This window comes from Lissotriton helveticus, chromosome 2_1 (assembly GCF_964261635.1).
Source record: "Lissotriton helveticus chromosome 2_1, aLisHel1.1, whole genome shotgun sequence".
Taxonomy (NCBI): Eukaryota; Metazoa; Chordata; class Amphibia; order Caudata; family Salamandridae; genus Lissotriton; species Lissotriton helveticus.
Window position 1 is genome coordinate 761,691,363 of NC_136059.1, and position 18,566 is coordinate 761,709,928.

General features: G+C 45.2%; 1 protein-coding gene across 3 annotated transcripts in view; it reads right to left on the bottom strand.

Annotated features, from left to right (window-relative positions):
- EFNA5 (ephrin A5) overlaps positions 1 to 18,167 on the bottom strand; it is a 442,811-nt gene extending 424,644 nt beyond the window's left edge. Inside the window, exon 1 of one of the 3 annotated variants that reach the window (XM_078675456.1) lies at positions 17,019 to 18,167. In XM_078675456.1, the coding sequence (XP_078531582.1) occupies positions 17,019 to 17,143 (125 nt within the window). In that variant the 5' untranslated portion in view covers positions 17,144 to 18,167. The remainder of the gene's footprint in view (positions 1 to 17,018) is intronic. The other 2 variants (XM_078675462.1, XM_078675459.1) reach the window with 2 other exon arrangements.
- Between the last annotated feature and the right edge of the window lie 399 nt (positions 18,168 to 18,566).

Below are 18,566 nucleotides of genomic sequence, written 5' to 3' on the forward strand. Positions count from 1 at the left end.
AAAGGAAGTGGAAACAAAGGGCGCTGCTGAAGAAGGCGGGCTTGGAGAGGCCGGGAGTTACGTCAAGAGAATAAAATATACATTTCCTTCTCTAAAAGACAGATCCATGCAACAAAAATACGACTGTCATATGGAGCAATCAGGGTTGAAAGGGCTGTGGAGGTGAAGTGCGCATGCGCAGTTCTTTCAGCACACAAACGCGACTCTTTTTGCATCCTTTACCCTAACAGCAGAGGTGACGGTGGTGACAGCAGTGTGTGTAATTATTTTAAAATGTTCTGTGACAGCGAAAACTCAGCCCAGAACCCCTCGCTTCCATTTTTCTACATAGTGTGGAAAAACCAACTAATGACAATCGCTTCATTAGGGGTACAGCAGCCTATTGGGAGCTCGCGGCAGTGACTGGCAGCTCTGAAAGTGAGAAGTACCCTGGAACCTTTTCATTCCATCGACACGGTTTGCCACAACAATGAACTGTTGGGCTGTTGATCTGTGTATGTTGCTATTTCTGTTTCTATTACTGTTTGCTGCCAGCAAGCAAAAACAGCGCAGTTAGCAATATTTCATCTGCTGCCAATCACCTACAGCAAGGCAACAACCTGCATATTTACCGATGTGATGCGATGCTTAATTGATAGGCCTCGAAGCGTAGCCTACCGCGGTGGAAGATGGGAGAGAGGTTGGAGGGTTGTCATATCCAACGACTTAGGCACTATTTGAGCACAACGACCCCAACAGCATCAAAAGAAAGACTAGATTTACACGTTATTTTTTACAGCTTGTTTCTTACTTTACAGAAAATTGAAACGTGTCCTAAGGTTGGCTAAAGCTAGGTCTTGCGAGGTCAGGATTAGTGAGCTGCATCACGCTTTCGGCAGCCAAGGTACCAAGGATGCTGTCAAGATCGCACTCGCTGCCACGGAGGGCTTTTTTCATAAATAATTAGTAAATGCGAGTATTGGAATATTTAGCAGACCGAGTTTTCCCTGGTCTTTCCAATGATCTGACACAAACGCATTCACTTGGTGGACCAATGCTCTTTGAACCATCCCTCTTCTCGTCCAAAAAATAGGATGTCATTCAACTTGTCCGCAGGAGAGCAAATCGGAAAAAAAAAAAGATGAGGGGGCTAGCAAAGAAACAGAAAAAGAAAGCAAGGTTGTGGTTAATAAAATTCAACAGCTCAGCTATGTGTAAGTCTTGTGTGAGGTGTAGCCATAGGCCTGTGGGGCACGTATCGTTGTGGCTTCTTACGAGTATTAGGAGTGGATTTTTCAGTGACTCCATTCACAGCACATCTGGACACAATGCTGTATAAAGAAAGCTAGGCCCATTTTGCCTAGACTAGCATCAGCACAGATCACGCTTCACAGAAAGCCTAGTACAGAATTCTAGAGGATAGTCTTGAAGGCACCGCTAACTGGGGCAGAAAATCTATGACTCGATGGAACAACATATCCTTATTCTGGGAGGCATATGTCATGGAATTAAGAAGCAAAACTAAGAGGCACTGTACTGGAAACATGTAAAGAGCTGAACAGACCTCTTCCCACGACCCCAGGCAGCTGGTCTAGCAGCAACTGGAGAGATGCAGCTATGCATTGTGGGGCATATAGCAGAATGGTCAATGCGTGCCACGAGGTCAGGACTTCTACTTTCAACACTTGGCTCTTTGCCCAAGGAGCAGGCCCTTCACAGCCTGCCCCTGAACATGTGGCACAAGCATAATACTTAATTTCACTCTTCCTTATATAAAAGTGTTTACTTGCTTAATGTCAAAAAAAACCTGCCAACTACATTACCATCAGTGACGGACTAAGATATGTCATGATTTGGTATTCAACCTTACCAGGTACAACATACTGCAAATCAGTGTCATCCCACAGTTTTACACAAAAACAGCCGATTAATTCAACAAGAAAGGGGCTCAGTGTAATTGCCAGCTTGACAGACAGTAATAACCAGTTGGAAATCAGAAGTGGAAACCTCAAATAGAATGAGGTTTAAGGGTAGGGTATCCTGAATGTTTCACAGAATAAAACTGCAAGAGTATTGGTCCCCCGTGATAAAATTGGTCAGTTAAATAGTTAAAGGCTAAACAAGTGTGTCTGAGGAAATACTGCACATGGACTTGGTGCAAAACTGTACATCCACTGCAAGAGACACAAGTTCCAGAGGGCGTATACTGGATGTGAATGCCTTTGTTTCTGCTTGACTTGCCTTCAGCAGCGCCCTGTACTTGGGCACCTCAGCTAATTCCATTGCCTGTTGCTCCTCAAAGTGGGGAAATTTAACAACATATTTCTAGGAGATCCCTACACTTACTGTCAAAGCACAAATATATCCTGTTTATAGCTCCATGCTTTATACACCAAGGTTTGTATTCTTCTGGTGTTCCTACAGGAAAGGTTCCACAAATCTGTCACATGGACAAGCCTGAAATCTGCATCCCGCAGCTCTTCAAGACACACTAAGCTCAGAGGAAAAGATTTCTGGATTTGGGCAGCTGATCTCTGGAACTCTCTTCCCATGAACCGATCAAGGCCAGACTGTTGAGAGAAGCAGTTCATAACCTGTGGTCCGTGGACCCCTTGTGGTCCGCAACGCCTACTCATGGGGTCCTCGACAGTAGACAATTAAAAAAATATGAACAGGTTAATAGGTGCATATAAATAGAGAAATAAAATGTAAAACTGAAAAATGTGAAGCGTTCCATAAATGTAAAAGTAAATTAAGTTGGTGTCCTTAGAATTGATTTGTGGTAGCAATTCAAATGCATCAAATTAAATATAACATGGAAGATGGGTGTGGCCTCAGTTGAAGTCATAAAAGCCCAAACTTTCCCATTAAAATTGAAATATTCATTGTTTTTAATGTGTTTGTTTCTGTATTTGTGTGTATCGTTTTGAGGTTCACATTATCAAAATTGCTTACGCCAGGGTCCCCGGGTACCTGGAATGACTCAATGGGGGCCCCAGAATCCAGTAATGATAAAGTGGGGGTCCACATAAGTCAAAAGGTTAAGAACCACTGGTTTAGAGTCTTAAATAGTAGAGCTGGCTAGGTCTACAGGTGCAATTAATTACCAGTCCCAGCAGAACCCTACAGGGCTAGAAATGCACATTATCTATGTTACTAACAAAACACAGCGCAACATGTCAAAATAAAGAACAGCTCTTGCTACAACAATGACTACATGTTTCTTACTCAGCCATTTTGTTTCTTTGATTCAAACGTGAAAGATGAGAGAGCCAAATTTAAGATAGCCAAAATGGTGCTTGCTGTAGAAAATTGTGTTTATAATTATAGGCCACATGCCCCAAGGACAACCAGTTTGACTCAGTCTGGCTACATCTGTTGTTGCTAAAATTAATACCAATGAGTAGGGTAATAAGTCAGATTATTCATTCAACAAGAAGCTATTTAATTTCAGATGTGCTCAATGCAAACGGTATGACAATATCTCAAAAGGCGGTGACATCTACCTCATCGCAATGGTGCCAGTCCTTCTGTGTCTGCTTATGCGTACAAAAGGGATCGCCACTTCCCAATCCCACTAAAAGAATATTGAAGCCATTCCTGCACAGCATCCTACATCCTTAAGAGAAGATTCATGAACATCACATTTGAGAAAAGTTATCAAAATCCAAATTTCAAGAAACCAGACATGAGCTATAAAAATCACCCACAGAGCCAAAGAACGGCTGTCAATAATTGTAACAAAAATGGGCAAAGGGAAACAGCGAATAAGATTACTTTTATTTCACTCTGGCAACATAAAGAGAGGTGGGTCTAAGGGCAGACAAGTAAAACAAACCACTTAAATGTTTCATATACCAAAAAAGACTAGTATTAACTTTGAGGCAGGTCAGACACAATCTGACCTATTTCATTCAAAAGAAAGATGCCACAAAATGGTGTCAATCGTGAGAGGCATTCAGAAGCGTGTAAAGACATATACTATTAGGTTTGGACAGATGATTTTGTGCCCTGCACATCATTTAAATGTAAAAACTGCATTGCTGCCTTTCCCTCCACAGCTAATCTGGGCAGTAACAATGTACAGGATGCTAGCTGCTGGCTCTTGGAAGGAACTGAGAGCAGCAGCTTTTGCTCACACATCACATTTCTTCTTCCAGGAATTATCTGTCAGTGGGTGAAGCCAACCTGCTCTCTGCCCTCTCTGACATGCATCATGCAGGAGCTGAATAAGAAGAGCCTTGAATTGAGAATAGTGTTTTCATATGTGTTGGAATAGAGCTAAGCGCATTGCGCTTCAACAACACATAAATGTTTTCCTATTTTGTAAACAGATATTCTGTGAGCCTTCTCTCTCACTAGTAAAAAATATAGGGCATGTATCAAATAACCCGGGCAAGATCCATGGTCAGAGACTGCAGATTACTGTGGGTCGCGAACACATGGGCAGCGTAAAATACAAAAATGTTTTTAAAACATTTGGAATGGAGTTGTTAAAAAATCATCCGTGCGTTGTGCCTTCAGAAGATAAGACAACTTTGGCACGTTTATGTCCTCGAAACATAGATTTTCCGAACTAAAAGTAGAAAACTGCAGAACTCAAGAGACCGAATGGGGAGCAGATAACCACAGTGCTATTGGTTTGCTAATCTTTCCAGAGGATTGCTCATCTTCAGGTTCTTTTGTAATTTCAACCTGTAGTTTTCTCTCAACAAAATTAAAAATATTTAGGATATGGGAAAAAAGAGAGAAATGGAGAAACTTTTATAATTTTCATTAATGGTCCTTTTTAACAATCTCCCTCTCTCCATATAAAAAAAACTTTATATCAGGGATGAGCATTCGCTTTACGGCCTTGAGAGGTCATCACATGTGTAAAGCCTCATAAAGGCAAGAGCATCTATAATAAAAGACTATTTTATCCATGCATGGCAGAGTGAACGAGTTTGCCAGTAAGATAAAATCTGCAATTAAAGGAGATTTTTGGGCAAACACTTTAAAAATATTTATTGTATCTTAACTTTTCTAGCACTTGGGTGAAAAAATACAGTTTGCTAGCAAAATTCTACAATCCTACCAGTTTGTCTTCATTCTCTCCCTACCACCAAATCCAAAACAGAAAGTAAATATTTTGATAACTAATAATTTCTCCTTTGTGAGGTGAAACTTTCTAAAGAAAGCATGCACATGGATAAATGGTGCCTCTTGAATGTCCTAACAATAGGCTGGTAATTATATAGTATTGTGATAGATGAAGGCAAAGGGACCAACCTTTTTAAAGCAGTTGAGAACAGACAAAGGAAATTGTAGCTACAGGAAACTAACTGTGTGACATTACACTGTACAGAATAATTGGAAAGACCAAGGAACCTTTGACTATATTTTCAATTTGAAATGCCTATTTAGTACAAATGAAGCACCACCGTCTTTATGAACAAAACATGGCAGCCATTTTGCGATTCGACACAGAAACAGGGCGTGGGCATTTATTTCGCATTCGTAAACTGAAATCAAACAGGAAAACTGCATTTTTTGCGCACAATGCCGTCTGAACTTCAAATTTTATATTTAGTACTAAACACTGCAATGTAATACTCTATGTAACTTTTTATTCTTGCGGGTAATTTTTTTCTGACCTTAAATTCCTTTTTCTCGTTGGGTGTAATTCCTTAGTCTCGGTATATTTTTTGCAAAAACCATATAAACACTACATGCATGAAAATATACACACTACATGTGTGAAGCATGGTTTGTGAACATATACAGATAATTTTCTAATCAAATTCCCAAAAATATTTTGAAATCCTTTAAATTAGTAACCGTAAACTATACAGAGATGATTCATTTAAAGTAGCTAACATCACAAAGTATTTCAGCTCATTTCTGTTCACTCTAACACTAGGATTCAATTTAAGGTGGGGCCTATAAAGCTTTAATAAATGAGTAAATTAATAGGCATCTGTTGTGATGATTACAACATGATACTGCTATAGGTAAGTTTTTAGTGTAAACACGATGTCGAAACGAGTTTCTGAATTTTACATGGGTAGAAATGCTGCTGTGTTGCACTTGAATGTTTTGTCCAAGATGGTCCTCACAAAGTACGTCGTTGAAGGAAGCATATGAGCGTATTTAAGAATTTACAGTGCTAAAAAGGAGTTTGGCGTTTATCCGAAATCATAGAAACCTTGGAACATTATTTTTGAAACACCTTGACCTAATTTACCCCACATGAAAGCATTCATGGAAGAGAAACTCAAGCCAGCACGATGATATTGTCTTTTACGTTACAATGGATCCCATACGGCACTAGTTACTGCATGGCAGCAGCTTTATCTTCTGCCTAATATCTCATCAACTGGAAGAGAACATCTTCAAATAAGAACTGTTACCTGCCAGTTCTAAATCTACGAGCCTTTCGACAAAGAAGTTGCCCTGTGGCTTAGGAGGGACTAAAAGACATGGCATCCAGTCATTAACGAAACAACTTCTTATTTCTTCACTGGGATGACTGTTCTTAACTTAAGTATACCAGGCTTTGAAGGTTTTGCTCGCACAGCAAAAAACTCTTTACGCCATTGACTTATCAAGGCATCAGTTGGTTTATCTGAGCTGTAATTTAGTTATAAATCCTCAAAAATATACATGACTCAAGATCTAGTACATTTAAATACTACACTATACAGTCACCGCGACTGCAAGATTATCTACACACCACATAATATGATTCGACCCATCAGTATATAGCTTTTCTGTTGAATATCCTAGTAACACTAGATGGATCCCCGATTTTGTATCCTCTGGGCTGTACTTGTTTTGGCCTCGACCCACTCGGTCACATTTGCCACCCCTCCCACACCCCTATCACCCTGGATAACCACCTTCCTACCACACAGGACCCACTTCACCTATGTCTCCTGTAAAATCTTAGGGAACGCTTTTTCTTCCCAACAATCCATCCAAACAGAGCCATGCATGGCATAAATTGTCCACCACATGTAGGTTTTCACTACGGCAATGTACGCATGTAACAAAGTTCTCTGAAAGGCTTGAGCTCTGACAAGTTAAGAATTTCTCCAAAAAAACTAATTTTAGGAATTTTTCTTTTCTGCGATATTGCATTAAAATAGCCCCTCAATTTATGGATATGAAGCAAACTTTTCTAATTGTGGTTTATCCTCTAACACGTGTCTCAACAGGCATTTTACCTACAACAATTCTCCAGTCTCCACCGCTAAAGTCAACATTCACTTCTCTACCACCCAGTTTCGCTTGTACTTTGAAAAATGAACTGCAAAAAGTGGGGAAAAATATTAAACTAGTCTGTGGTGAATTATAAAAGCTATGTTTTTTGATGCAGATCTTTAAGCTTTGCTAGAAAACAAAAAATGTAAAACAGGCCTGTGCAGTAATCCTTCTACGTCAAGATGTGAAGGCTTGCTGAAAAATACTTCGGTCTTCCCAATATTATTCAGCAGTTATTCTTGGAGGTTACATTTAAAATCATGCTTGTGAGACAAAAAGCTCAATAATTGCTTGGCCTGCAGCGTGTGACGTGCATGCATAATACTGTATATAAATAAAAGGCGCAGGGGAGAGCAGCAAACGTATTATTAAATATGGAGATGCGGCCGGGCCGAGCAGCTCTGTGTCTTCCCTCCGACGCCGGTGCATCCGCGCTGCGGCTGGAGCGGCTGCATCCGTCTTCTCGGCCCAGGGAGGAGAAAAGGCTCCGTTTCGAGCGGTTCAGGGACTTGTGGGGGTGCGGCGCCTTTATGAGGGACATTGCAAACGATGAAGTGGGAGTCTTTGAGAGGGTGGTTTCGCCCCTCCGCTATGTGCCCTCCCGCCAAAGGTCGAGGCCTGTAAAAAGCATTGCTCATTGTGTGGGATTCACAGGGGGAAATGGCTAGTTAGTTACGAGGCACCGTCTGAAAAGGGCCGGGGAGTCTGTCAGCGCGTCGGGGGTTAGAGTAACACTATTAAAATCGGCTAAGCTACGAGTGATGAACTTCTGACAGCGCGTCCGGAGGCGCCTAGAAGGAGCGCTTCACTTATTACATGGATGCCGACCCCTAGACTTTAGGGCCCTGAACAGCAAAGGAGAAACAAACCCCAAAGCAGAGGAAACTGCAAAACACAACAAAGCGGCCTCTCTGGATGCCTGCTGCCCTCGAACACAACCGGGTCACCTTTAGTAGGGCGAGGTGGGGCAATTTTCTGAGGGGCTTGCATGGAGCTGGGTGCATTAGGGTCATGTCAACAGCAGCGCCCTTGCATCTTGCTCCTGCCTTGTCCCTGCCTGTTCGTTTCTGGATGATTTGCCAGTTTAAAGTGGTTTTAGGCCTTCATTATCATGAGGCGAGCGATGTTTTTACACCCCTTTAGCCCACTTTCTTTCCCTCGGACCCCTGCTGGCACACATCAACAAACCCGTCCGTGTGAGGCAGCTAAGCTATGTGGGATTTAGCTGAGCTGGGGAGGTCGGGGGATGTTTGCGTTCAGGGGCCAGTCCCTGCTCATCCAGGGACTGACCAGTGACCACACAGGAGACGCCCTGCTGCCTCATTTAATGTACTCCCATCAGCGAGGGCGCCACGTTTCTCTCTCGCCCACGCCCAGGGCGCTATCTTACCAAAGGCCGGCTTTGAACACAACACGGACACGTACCCTGTGCAAGGCGGCGCGGAGGAGCCTGGTCTAACACCGCGCGCTCTACTCCAATGAGGCCCTGTCGGGCCTGCGAGCGCAAGGCTCACAGGGGCTCCCAGTCCCTGGGTATGAAACCGCTGGCACTTTTTGCAAGAACACCGACCATAACTCCCAGCAAGGACCACTGCGGGCACATGTTACCGTCCGCGACTAATGCAGATAGATACAACTCGAACAAGAGTAGCCTGCTTTGTTGTACAGACATTAGCAAGTCACAAACATCTAAAATATAATAAAAGTTCAACAGGCTAATAACACAATTGTTTCAATTAACACTTTTCAGCGTTGTCCTTCACAAACCAAAGTAATCTTTTTTAATGTTAAATGTCTGATAACTTTTTTTCACCGACAAACTTTATTTGGAACCAAATTCCAGGGGGTACTCGCCCAAAGTATATTACGCAGAATAACGACAAAATCATTTCATTTTAAAGCAACTTTAATGACATACTGTCTATAACGTTTTTATTGTTACTATCAATTCTTCAACGAACTGCACACCCTCTACTGAAGCAACTTTGTTCTAAGTTTTATGATTTTAAAGTATAATTATCCATTTAAAATAAATTCTTGCTTCTCCTCACAAACTTAAATGTTACACCTGAAAGCTGCAATAGCCTGCCTTTAATATCACATGCCAACTTAAATGAGCGTTGTAAAACGTGTAGAGGAATAATTTACATTTTGATACCTCCGGGCCTAATGTTTAACGAGTCACAAAACCAAAGGTAGAGCACATACTCACTATATCAAAATATCTCAATAAAACGCTGTGCGTGCACATGAAGTATCTTTTCGACAACTATGAAAATTAATTACAAAGTAGGCTCAGTTTCCTCTTGTGAAGCGTCACAACCTTTTAATTGTTGTGCGTTGCTAATTGCAGTGGAAGCTTCTAAAGAATTCGAAGCAACTGTTCAAGATGGCGTTCCCTGTGCGCACGTTCCTCTTGAACATGCGCTCTAGCTGCAGGCACTCTTGACACCAGAGGCCATTCAGCATCTCAAGGAAACACAACACAAACATTCCAAATATTAACCTGGCCTTTATTGGAAGGTAGTCAATCCCACCTAGGGGAGAGCTGAGCCGTTTACAGTGCTCATCCTAATAAAAGCTGCGAAGAAGCAGAGAGCCCCTGTCTTCACAAAGTTTACTTGACGATTAGGTAATTAGCCGTGTTTCGAAATTTATACCTATGTCTAAACAAATCATTGCTACCTCACCTTTCTTTACTCCGCCCACAAAAAATGGAATTCCATGGTTTTTTACCACCCTGGTCTGAAAAGTAAAAAGTGTATTGCAGATTAGGGGTTTTATAATCTGTCACCAAAAGAAAGGTTTACTACTTTTCAGAAAAGGAACAAAGGAAGTGTATATGAAGCACAAATGTGTGTCAAAGACCACATTTGTGATGTCCATCGCCTTGCTAAAGATCTCAGGAGACAAGTGGCTGCTGCTGGATTCAGGTGGAGTACATTAGGCCTTGAACACTGGATATTCATAATGGGTGGGGTGTGTGTCTGTATATATATATGTATATATATATATATATATATATATATATATATATATATATATATATATATATACACACACACATAAGGGAAAAAAAGTCACAAATTGGCCTTTAGATGCCAAGTGGGGAAAAACAAGGGCCATTCCACTGGGGTCATACAAATACTGTCTGAAACCAAAAGACAGAATTAGACACCAATAACCAGTTCTAAGGTGCAAGCAGGTTTGAATGTTATCCATAGACACGCCTGGGATGTCACAATGCCCACATGCTAGCAACAGACGCCATTAAGACATATTTCTAACTGGTAAACTGGTATTTCAGCGAGTCTTGGAAAAGGGTTATGAAGACAGTCCTTCTTTTAACCAAGTTAGTACACATGCCCACAGCCGAACCCTTAACAAATATGGCTTCAATCTTATTCTGTTTCAGTTTATCAGATACAGCAGAAGCCCATGTAAAAGAACAAATAGTCATGGCATGGCTCAGGGCATAGACCGTGCTACGACTGTAACCGTCTTCTGCAGTCTCTGTGCAGACTATCGAGCTGCTTAAGAAGTCAGTATTTGCGCCCAGGGATTGTCCGACCCCCGCACTCTCTCCAGTTACACCTCAATTCCATTTTCTCGAAAACTATAACAGGTGAACAGTTTTTTCAATTTAAGACCAAGGAGATGCTATAAATACACATTGTGGACGGCGCAGAGCGAAGAGGCTTGTCAGGCCAAGGTGGTGCTGAGAATTAAGAAATTTTATGAGAAGTCCCCTGCAGTTCATAGTGGATGAAGACGAAGGAGCTTTTAATGGCTCGAGGATTGAAGGACTGTGGCGAGACAGAAAGCGCACAAGTTGTTGCTAGTAAGACTTAGCTAGTCTGCCACCAGTGCTCGGTCAGTTTTGCCACGCATACACATTTGCAGTGCATGTCCTAGCAGATTGCTACAAGTACCTAACTAGTTTGCCATTCGTACCGAGTCTGACTACCAGAACTAACCAGTCCGTTTGTCATATGTGCTCATTCTGCCATGGGCAATCTGAAATATGCATTTAGTCAATTTTCTATATGGGGTCAGACAGATTTCGGTGTACTGAGCCAGTGTGCCATGCGTACCAAGCCAGTTTACCATGCATACCTCATCAGTATATCTTCTGAAGCTGGGTATCTGGATATATAGAGCTAGCCAGGGGTCAGTATGTACATATCCAGTTTAAAACGTGATCCCAGTTATTTTGCCATGAAAGGCTAATCAATTTGCAATATATAACTGGCTAATTGGCAATTTGTAGCTGGGCAGTTGGCAGATCTTACCCGCCAAACTTGCCAGATGTACTTAGCTAGTTTTATGTGTCCCTGGCCAATTTGCTATCCACATACAACAAGTATCCTGCATAAGCCCGGTCAGAATGCTAGTTATATTTGGCCAATTTTCAATGCGTACTTGGCTGTTTGCTACAAATACACTCCCAATGTGCACCGAATACCTAGTCCCTTTTGTGGATTTATTAGGTAGGCCCAGGAAAAATGTAAATGACACCATATCATTGGCATAAATTCCGCGTTTTTGCATTATGCTTGTTATACGAAAATTCACATAATTACACCACGTTCACACCAAGTTATCGCACTGGAACAACACGAATAACCAGAGCGCAAGTGGCTGTTTTTTGCATAATTATTTACCGCAAAATTTATCCTCGCATGAAAGATTTACACATGGGCACATTTCATGCTAAATTATAGCACCAAGAATGAATCTCCATTTTGTGTAATTTTGTGAAATTTCTTTGAGATTTCACGTAATTATGCAATAGCAAATTACAAAAATTTCGCACACCCCTAATCCTAGGTCAGTTATCTATGTTAGCCATGTCAGTTTTGAGTCAACATTCACAAACTACAGACAAATGTAAAAGAAGCTTCTCACCACAATTCTGTGCATAACATGTTTCTGTTTCACAACTTTTGTGGTATATTACTGAAAGTATTCCTAACAAGACATACATAAAGCGCTATTTCATTGTTGTTTTCATCAAGTTTATGAGCTACAAATCGGTGTTTTCATTGCTATTCCACATGAAATGTAGTAGTGATGGAATTATTCAAGCCCAATGTTGCCATTTTTTATCTACTAAAAACTGAGGCAAAGGGCTGTGTGGGTTTCAGACTACAGCAAGCAAACAAGGCGAAGGAGTTCAAAATGTTTCTGTGTTCCTTTAAAGTAACTGACAGCAGCCAGAACTAAGGGGGCACTGATTCTGCTTCTGCACAGGCTACGAGAACCCATGAAAACATGACCTGTGACAAAAAACAGTGCTCTCATCTCCAGCCAAACAGCTACATCAGGCAGCCATGCCGGTGAAAGTAGGAGATACAGCATACACCAGGTAAAGAGGCTTTCTTCACATCTGGTTTCAACCAGGAAAATACAGTACCCAGGTGACTGGAGCCGAGTCATGGTGTTCCCACTGCGGGGAGGGGGGCACTTTCATAAAGCCGGAGCTAAGCAGAGAAGGCAGAAAAAGCTGCTGTTTTTTGCAGTAAACCTCACATTTCAAAGGTAAACTGTGAGAGGATATTTGCCAGTGTTGTGCACACATAGTTTGCATCAGTACACATATCTGTGCATGTGCGCTCTCTCTATCTCTCTCTCTCTCTATATATATATATATACACATACACCCACATATATATAGTACATTGACAAAGGCAAAATGCCGAAACACGTTTGTTTGTAATATATCGCTATAAATCAGATGGTGGGATTTAACCGACATGAGTGCTGGTCTGATTTACTTTGAAGTGAGGATCGGGATATATAGATATATATATATACACACACACACACAGTAATGTATATTACAATGCTGAGGCCAAGGATTTTGTAAATGTCACCCGCACCCCAAGATGGCAATATGGAAGAACAATATTACATGTTAGCCGTCATATAATTTCTTACACATTACGCTGTTATTTTGGGGCAGCAAGCTTGGAAAAAGGAGTAGTTTTCATACATGGAAATGTTTATTGACAACAGAAAGTAGAATACTGGACTACACTGGTTGGGTGGGTTTTCATAAACAATTATGTAGTTAGGAATGTATAAAAAATGCAATTTGCTTTGTTAGAAACCCGTTTTATCTGTAGCAGGGAGAGATTGCTGAAGCAGTTATAGCTAACAACGAGCACTGAACTATCATTTTCGAGTTTTGTTCACTTTTTATGAACAATATGTTCAATGGATGAGCGAAAGGGTGCGCAGAGAGCCTTGGGGCTGCCTTTAAGACGATGAACCAACCCCATGCTTCCCAGGGATCGGTGATAAACGGTGTTTTATACTAATAAAGTATTTAAACGTGGAACAGATTTACAAAATGTGTGTGTAGAAAGTTGAGAAATGTACGAGATGTGTATTTGGATACTACATATACACACACACACTTACTAAACATGCACAATTCAAGAATAGCCCCGTCTCGGGCGCGTCGAGTGCTGTGGGGTGGGGTGGGGCACGGAGCTGAAGTGGGAGAGATGGCAGTGAAAAAGATCAGAACAAACGCGGGTTCCACCGAAATATCCGCGGAGGCGGCTCTCCCGTGTTTCCGAGGTCCTTCCTGCGAGTAACATTATAGATTAAGTTGGAAAACCTAGGTGGAAAGGCTCGTGCGCCCTTTGTTGGGCAGATGCTTCTAAGAGGCAGAGATTCTGTTCAGGCATAAGCCTGTGCTGGGAGTTAAGTGGACAGGTGGCGAGGACCTGCACTTCTTTCATGTTATGGGAGAGTACCTGCACTTCTCCGCAGGGGTGCAATACTTCTAATGGGGAGTAGCGGCACTCAGTTGCGAACAGGTACTCTGCGACTGTGAGTAGCTGCGCTTTTTTTAATTTCCATTTCAAGCACTGTACCCGGTCTGGATTGTGTGTTTGACCACGAACGGCGGGTGCAGCTGCACCGTATGCACGCATTATTACTTGATATGATGGTGTATCGAATGTGCTGCACTTATGTAACCGACTTCAATGTGAAAACATCCGAACTTCGTGCCCTTTGGAAATCAGATGCTGTGCTGCTAAGTTTTACAGATAATTCGTTAGAAACTGTCATGTGTCATTACAAGGCGGGCCTTGACAAGGTCTCGCAGACCGTGAAGGGCTCATCGGCGTCAGCGCCCGACTGGGTCACGTTTCACAAACATAAAGTATCAATAAATCACGTGCCCGCCTGCCAGTCGAGGGCACCGAGTCTGGTAGCTATCCCCGGAAAGGGATGAGGGTTGGCTGTCAGGATACCCCTTTCCCACAGAATGTGCGGGCCCGTCTGTTAATCGCTGCCTGTTGCTGAAGAGACCCCCCTCCAAGCCGGCCAGATAACTCGTCCCCACAGTGAGGAAAGAGCCACGCCGACTCCCGCACACCGGTCAGATATGCTGCGTAATACCAAGCGCCAAGAAGTCCCCCGTGCCGCTCCCGCCTCGGAATAGCCCTTGGGTTCGACAGGCTCAGTAGACAAGAGCTGCACACATGATCAGGTGCGCAGCATCCAGTGTGGGCACAAAAGGGAGACTTTACTGAGTGGTTTGTCGGTGGAGAATTCGTGTTTTTCCGATTGATGCCCGCTCGTTATGGTATGGGCATTAATAAAGCGCTTACCACCCCTGACGAGGCGCTGAAGCAGCCGGGGAGCTACAAGCGCGCTGACTATTAAATGGCGCCGAGCCACTCAAAAGTGTCAATGCCCAAACTATGGCTTTAAATGGAAAAGTGACAGCAGTGCCCCGAGACACCTGTTGCCCCGTCTCCTCGTGCGCCTGTACAGTACAGGTACCACACGTCTCACCCTAGATCACAGCTGGGTGAAGTTGGCACCACAGACAGCAATACAATGGGGCACCCGGATCGGGTTGGAGGCTGGAATCAATGGTACGCAAGGCGGGCACGAGTGGAGGAGGGTGCCTCCTGCCTGCGGGGCGGCAGCAGTGAGGGGTGCAGGGCAGCGGGTGCCTGTAGGAGGGTAGTGGTCGCGGGTGGCTGGTGACACGGAAGGGGATTGGAGTCCCTCTAACTCCCATCGCTTCTAACCCAGCGGGTCTTGCGCCCACAGGTCCCGCGTGCCAGGCAGTGGGCACCGGCGTACAGGTACCTCAGCGCCCGGGGAGCCACATCCGTCGCTCTCGACACGCGTGAGCCACGTGCGGTGCCCTGGTTTACTGTGATCTGCTCTAAACTATCACTGCGCCACGATGCGCAAGAAACAACAGTTTTAACAGACCTAGTACCCCTAGACACAGACCGTGGGCGCCCTTCCCTCGATAGTGATAAGGTGAGTGCGTCGGGGGAGGCAGTTGTTGCACTTTTCTGACATCCCCTGCCCTGGGTACAACCCCCGGCACCTTTAGCATCCTTGAGGTACCGGCAGTGCAGAGATGGCACAGTGGACACCCAACCAGCGGCGGCCGGAGAGCACAGGGAAGATAAGCCATGTGCACATTTCACCTGAAGGGCCAAGCCAGGACACCCAGATGCCCACTCCAGTACCAGGGCGACCGCACTGTGCGTTGCCTCTTCGTAGGCGCCCTTGGTGCCCAGTGGCCACAGAGCCGGGAGCCTCCTGAGGGGAGCGGCTGTGAAGTGCAGTCCGCTTGTGCCATGTTAGTAATACACAGTGTGCGGGCGGGTACACGTGTACGGTTCATACTATACAAAGCAATGTCTGTACACGCTGTGCCGTTCAGAGCATGCCAGGCTGCAGAAGGGCCCGACCCCGAGTCAAAAACAGAATGCTTTGCTGACATGCATAGAACTCGCTACATGCAAGTGCATGTTGCACTGAGTGGATTCTGTCCATCCTTTGAGGGCAGTGCGTGAAGTGCACAACATACACGAGTACTGGGTGTGTGCAAAGAGTCAGTGATGGGTTTCTGCGCGGTGCCGGCGCATGCCGAATATTCTCTTTAAGTTGCAAGTGCTGCGTACAGGATACACTGTGCGCACTTTGCGTATAATGCGTGGTTTCTATTGAGCTCAGCTAGATTGCTGTGTACGGCGTGTGTGGTGCGCCATGGCCAGGATTTGCCCTATGTATCAACCCAGTACAAGGATGAACCGCATCTAACATTTAGTGTGCGCCTTGTGCAAAATGTGCACTGCAGCGCATGTGGAAAGTGCTATTAGCACAACGTGAGAATTGCCCGGTGCGTGCAGTGCTTCTTCTGTGCAGAATCTGTAATATGCGCAGGGAGAAGGGCACGACTTAACTTGTGTTGATGAACCTTCTGCGCGCGGACACCACTACGAGGCACGAAGCACACGGCGTGTGCCTTATGTGTAGATTCTGATCTATTCATTATATGTGCACGACGCCATGCGCACTGCCTGCTGTATATCAGAGTGGCGCGCGTGTCCCATTTTATTGCTCAGTAGACTTACATGCTATGTGAACTCTGTACATCATGCTTGTTGCGTTGAGCAAAAGTGCAGATTTGCAGTCTGAGATGTGCACATTTAACACCGTGATTAGCACGTGCAGTGATCCCATTGTGAAACAAGTTGCATGCACCTTATGTGCACGGCACTGTGTGCACTTTATACGTGCAGAGGGCAGCGCACGTGAACTCGCTATGCTTGGAGTAGCGTGTAAAAGGTAGTAGTTGCTTAGCGCACTATGTGCCTCGTCTGCCGATAGTGTGCGGTAAATTGGGTGCATAAGATGCATAAGCCTCGTGATCTATCCACTTTCGTGTGTCCTCAAACTCGTGCTGCTGTGTGCAGCGCATGCTTTGCGTAGAGTGCCTCCCCCACCAGCCCTGCTCGTACCTGGGGTTGCTGCTGTTCCAGTAGACGGCGTAGCGGTCGGCCACCGCCTTGGCCCCGGGGTCCTGGCTGCGGACGCACATCCAGAGCAGCAGGAGGATCAGCGCCAGCATGTCCACGTGCGGCATCTCGGCGCTCCTTGCTTCTGGGCGGTGGTCGTGTCACATTCACGCGGAGCCCGGCAGGCGCTCCCCCCCGGCTCTGGGCTCCGGCTCTGGGCTCCGGCTGGGCTGGCCCCGTCAGCGCTCGCCCGGCTCCAGCGGCGCGCTGCGCGGCATGGCTGGGGCTGTGCGCGCCCCGCTCCCGGCCTCCTCGGGTCCCTTTATAGACGGCGGCGTCCCGAGCCCCGCTGGCTCCGGGGGCAGACGCCGCTCCCTGGCCGCCGGCCGCCACCAGTCACATGCATAAAGATGAGCTGCTCCTCCAGCCACGGGCGCGCAGAGGCAAAGTCTGGGCTACAGAAGGCGCGCAGCCCCCGGGAGACAGCAACTTGTGAGAAACGCACCAAATCAAATCCTTGACATCAGAAGAGGCAGCAACAACAACAGCAACACAAAATAATAAATAACCTTTCCGGCACTTCACAGGGGGCGAGGCGGCTGCACCCCTCCTCCTCGGGCAGCAGGCAAGGCACACCAGCTAAAGATGAAAGGCAGCCCCCTCCACGCACAAAAATAAAAAAAAAAGTCCACGAAAATCAAAAACTGGCTGGTGATTGGAGGGGCAAAAGTCAGTTTTGGAGATGAGAAAAAATGTGCAGAGGGTGGTGTTAGGCAGGCTGTATCCTCGCGGCGACACGCCTTCTTTTTTTCTGAATGGGCGGCTCAGAGACCCCGCATGAGGGGGTGAATATAAGAATGATAACAACGCGTTTCCACGTCCCTCCCTCACAACACCACGCCGGCTCCAGGAGGCTGGCTCTTCCAGCGGCAGGTACATCCAGTGTCCCGGGGAGCCGGGTCTCCACGGTCCTAGGAGTGGGAGGGGTCCTAGCAGAGCAAGAGTGGCCAAGGCAGGCGACCACGAGCTGTAAGACACACTTCGGTAGGGGAGGGGGGAGCCTGGACACTGCCTACAGCCAGCCACTCAAAGGGGGGAAAAAAAAGAAATTCTGTGAGCCAGCAACAGCCCTGTGCTCACACATCGTCTTTTCCTATGGACTCAGTTCTGATTGGTCCGCTTGACCTAAAAGAGGCGTTTTCCAGAGCCCAGGAAAAAGAAAATAAACCCCGCCCCTTTCCCTCCTTGAAACATGACTAATTGAATTACAGAGCGATTTGGGATGGTTCATACCCGCTGGAGGCTGCCAGCTGCGGGGGGTTACCTCTCCGTCGGGGGGATGTGGTGTCACCCACAGCGGCAGTCTGGAAGGCGCAGCATATTAATCACTGAGGGCGGTGCACCATATGTATTTCTTTAACCTCCAAGGCTGCTGACACTTAATCAGGTGCTATTGGAAGGGATGTGTCGGGATCAATGCCTGCTTGCTTGTAAATTAGAATACCGAAGCGCGGAACCTGCAGGGTGAATTTGGAGCCCTTTCAGCAGACC